Raw genomic sequence first — 2321 nt, forward strand, 5'->3', positions numbered from 1 at the left:
TACAGTAATATTCTTAAACAAGTTTAAAAATCTGAAAGTAAGTAAAAAATATAACAAAAATAAATCCTGAAATGAAACAAATTAAAATTGTTTTTCTACATTTTTTGGTTGGGCACGAATTACGAATAGGCCTTCTCATATGAAGACAAACGTACAAATCGTCGCCTGGGTAAAAGATAGTCGTATGTTATGCACGTACGTATGACGCTTACGGCAATCATTTACCCAGGCGACGAAATGCATTGATTGCACTGCACGTGTTAACTTCAAAGTTGTTTTTTCGAAAAGTTATTTATATTGAGAAAAAATGTGCATTACCATTTTTCACTGCTATACTCGTATTATATGTAAATAATGAGGCATATTCATAGTTAAAATAAAGTCGACACTAAAGTTAGTTACAGCGACAACCGATTGACTGTCAACCAGTGCGGACGTGTTTTTTAATCGCTCCGCCGAGAAAGTAGTAATAATTCACGTAAAGCAAAGAAAAAAAACAGAACCAACGCGAAAAGACAATACTAGGCATAAATAAACTTTCTGCTTATTTGCCTATAATTGTAAATTACTTTTTCAGAATTTTCGCAATGCCGCGAGAAATTCAAATAAATGTGCCAACATACAATAAAATAAAAGCAGCTCCGGCCCACCGCGCTTACCGAATAGTAGTGAAACAAGCACCAAGTGCAGTGAAATAAACCTTGCCGTAACAGAAGCTGACCAAAAGCATTCAGCTGATCGACGAAATGCTTATCTTTCGTTCGTTTCCCCCACAAACATTGCTGTTCGCGATTAATCGTTCTCTCCCTCCCCCCAAACACCTTGGCATGCACAGTCGCCAATGTCTCTGGTAGACCAAGATGTTCTAACGCAACAACAAAGCACTAGCTTAGCAACAAGCACAGTAACAACGGTAAGCGCAGCTCTCACAACAAAGACTACAACCACGACTTCAGCAATGACAGCGGTTTCACAACGCAGTTCTCCCACACCTGCACAAACGGAAATTTCTGCACCAGCCCAAGCCAAGCAACGCAGCTTAGCGCAAGTTGACCTACTTAATCCAACAACCCGTACATTGACTCAAACGGGTATTGATAGGTATATACAAGTCAAACGAAAATTAAGCCCACAGCAGCAAATAATTGCAAACCCATCAAAAATTGCAAAAACGAAAACCACTGACATTAACCCTCTACTGGGAAATAAGTTTGCGATTCTGGACAATGAATGTGACAAAGAGCCGAATGAAGTTTCTAAAGCCAAACCCAAACCGCCCCCAATTTATTTACGAGAGCAAAACTGTAGTGAGCTCGTGAATAAATTAACTCAGCTTATTGGAGACAATACGTTCCACGTAACATCAGTTACCAAGGGCAATATTAAAGCGACCAAACTTCAGATTCTAACTGAAGAAAATTACCGGTTGGTAACCAAACACCTTAATGAAGATAAGAAAAACTTCTATACGTACCAGCTCAAAAACAGCAAAGGACTGCAAGTAGTAATAAAAGGTACCCACTGCTGATATTGCTCATGCTCTAGAGAAGGCAGGATTTTCTGTTAAAAATGTTGTCAATATTATCAACAGAGCAAAAATCGCTCAGCCTATATTTAAGGTAGAACTTAAGCCAGAAACAAAGCCAATGAATAAATACGCAGTGCACCCAATCTACAATCTACGATACCTTCTACACCGAAGAATAACAGTGGAGGAGCCGCACAAGCGAAACGGTCCCGTACAGTGCACAAATTGTCAAGAATTTGGGCTCACCAGAACATGCTGTACCTTGCGCCCAGTGTGTGTTGCCTGTGGCGACCTTCACGCTTCTGCTTCTTGCAAGGCTATCAAAGATGATGTGGCTGTAAAGAAATGCAGTAATTGCGGAGGTAACCACACCACCAATTATAGGGGATGCCCTGTATACAAAGACTTAAAGTCTCGCATGAATCAGCGCAACACAGCCGTACGCTCTTCCACCACTCCAACTAGCTCTTATACATACCAACACCTCACGCCATCAACCACTACATTAGGAGCCTTTTTTGCCAATACGCAGCGAGTTCCCAACGTTTCTTTTGCCGACGCGTTAAAACTACAAACGCAGCCAAGCACGGCGAAATCAAACTCTAATCAAGAAACATTTGCAAAAATTTGCTTATGGAATGCTAACGGTGTACAACACAGATGCTATGCTACTGTCCGAAACACATTTAACAAATATATATAATTTCTCCATACCTGGATTCAAATTCTATGCCACAAATCACCCAGATGGTAAAGCTCATGGAGGCACAGCGGTGCTGATTAGAAATCGTCT

At 40.5% G+C, this 2321-nt stretch overlaps 1 protein-coding gene across 1 annotated transcript; it reads left to right on the forward strand.

Annotated features, from left to right (window-relative positions):
* Nucleotides 1-841: 841 nt before the first annotated feature.
* On the forward strand, nt 842-1425 carry LOC108370334 (uncharacterized; the record flags this gene model as incomplete). Its single annotated transcript, XM_017625655.1, has 1 exon — nt 842-1425. A coding segment is annotated over exon 1 (584 nt), but the record flags the coding sequence as incomplete, so codon positions are not given.
* Nucleotides 1426-2321: the final 896 nt, after the last annotated feature.

This window comes from Rhagoletis zephyria, unplaced genomic scaffold (genome assembly GCF_001687245.7).
Source record: "Rhagoletis zephyria isolate East Lansing unplaced genomic scaffold, Rhagoletis_zephyria_1.1 Rzeph_scaffold_04159, whole genome shotgun sequence".
NCBI classification, from domain to species: Eukaryota; Metazoa; Arthropoda; class Insecta; order Diptera; family Tephritidae; genus Rhagoletis; species Rhagoletis zephyria.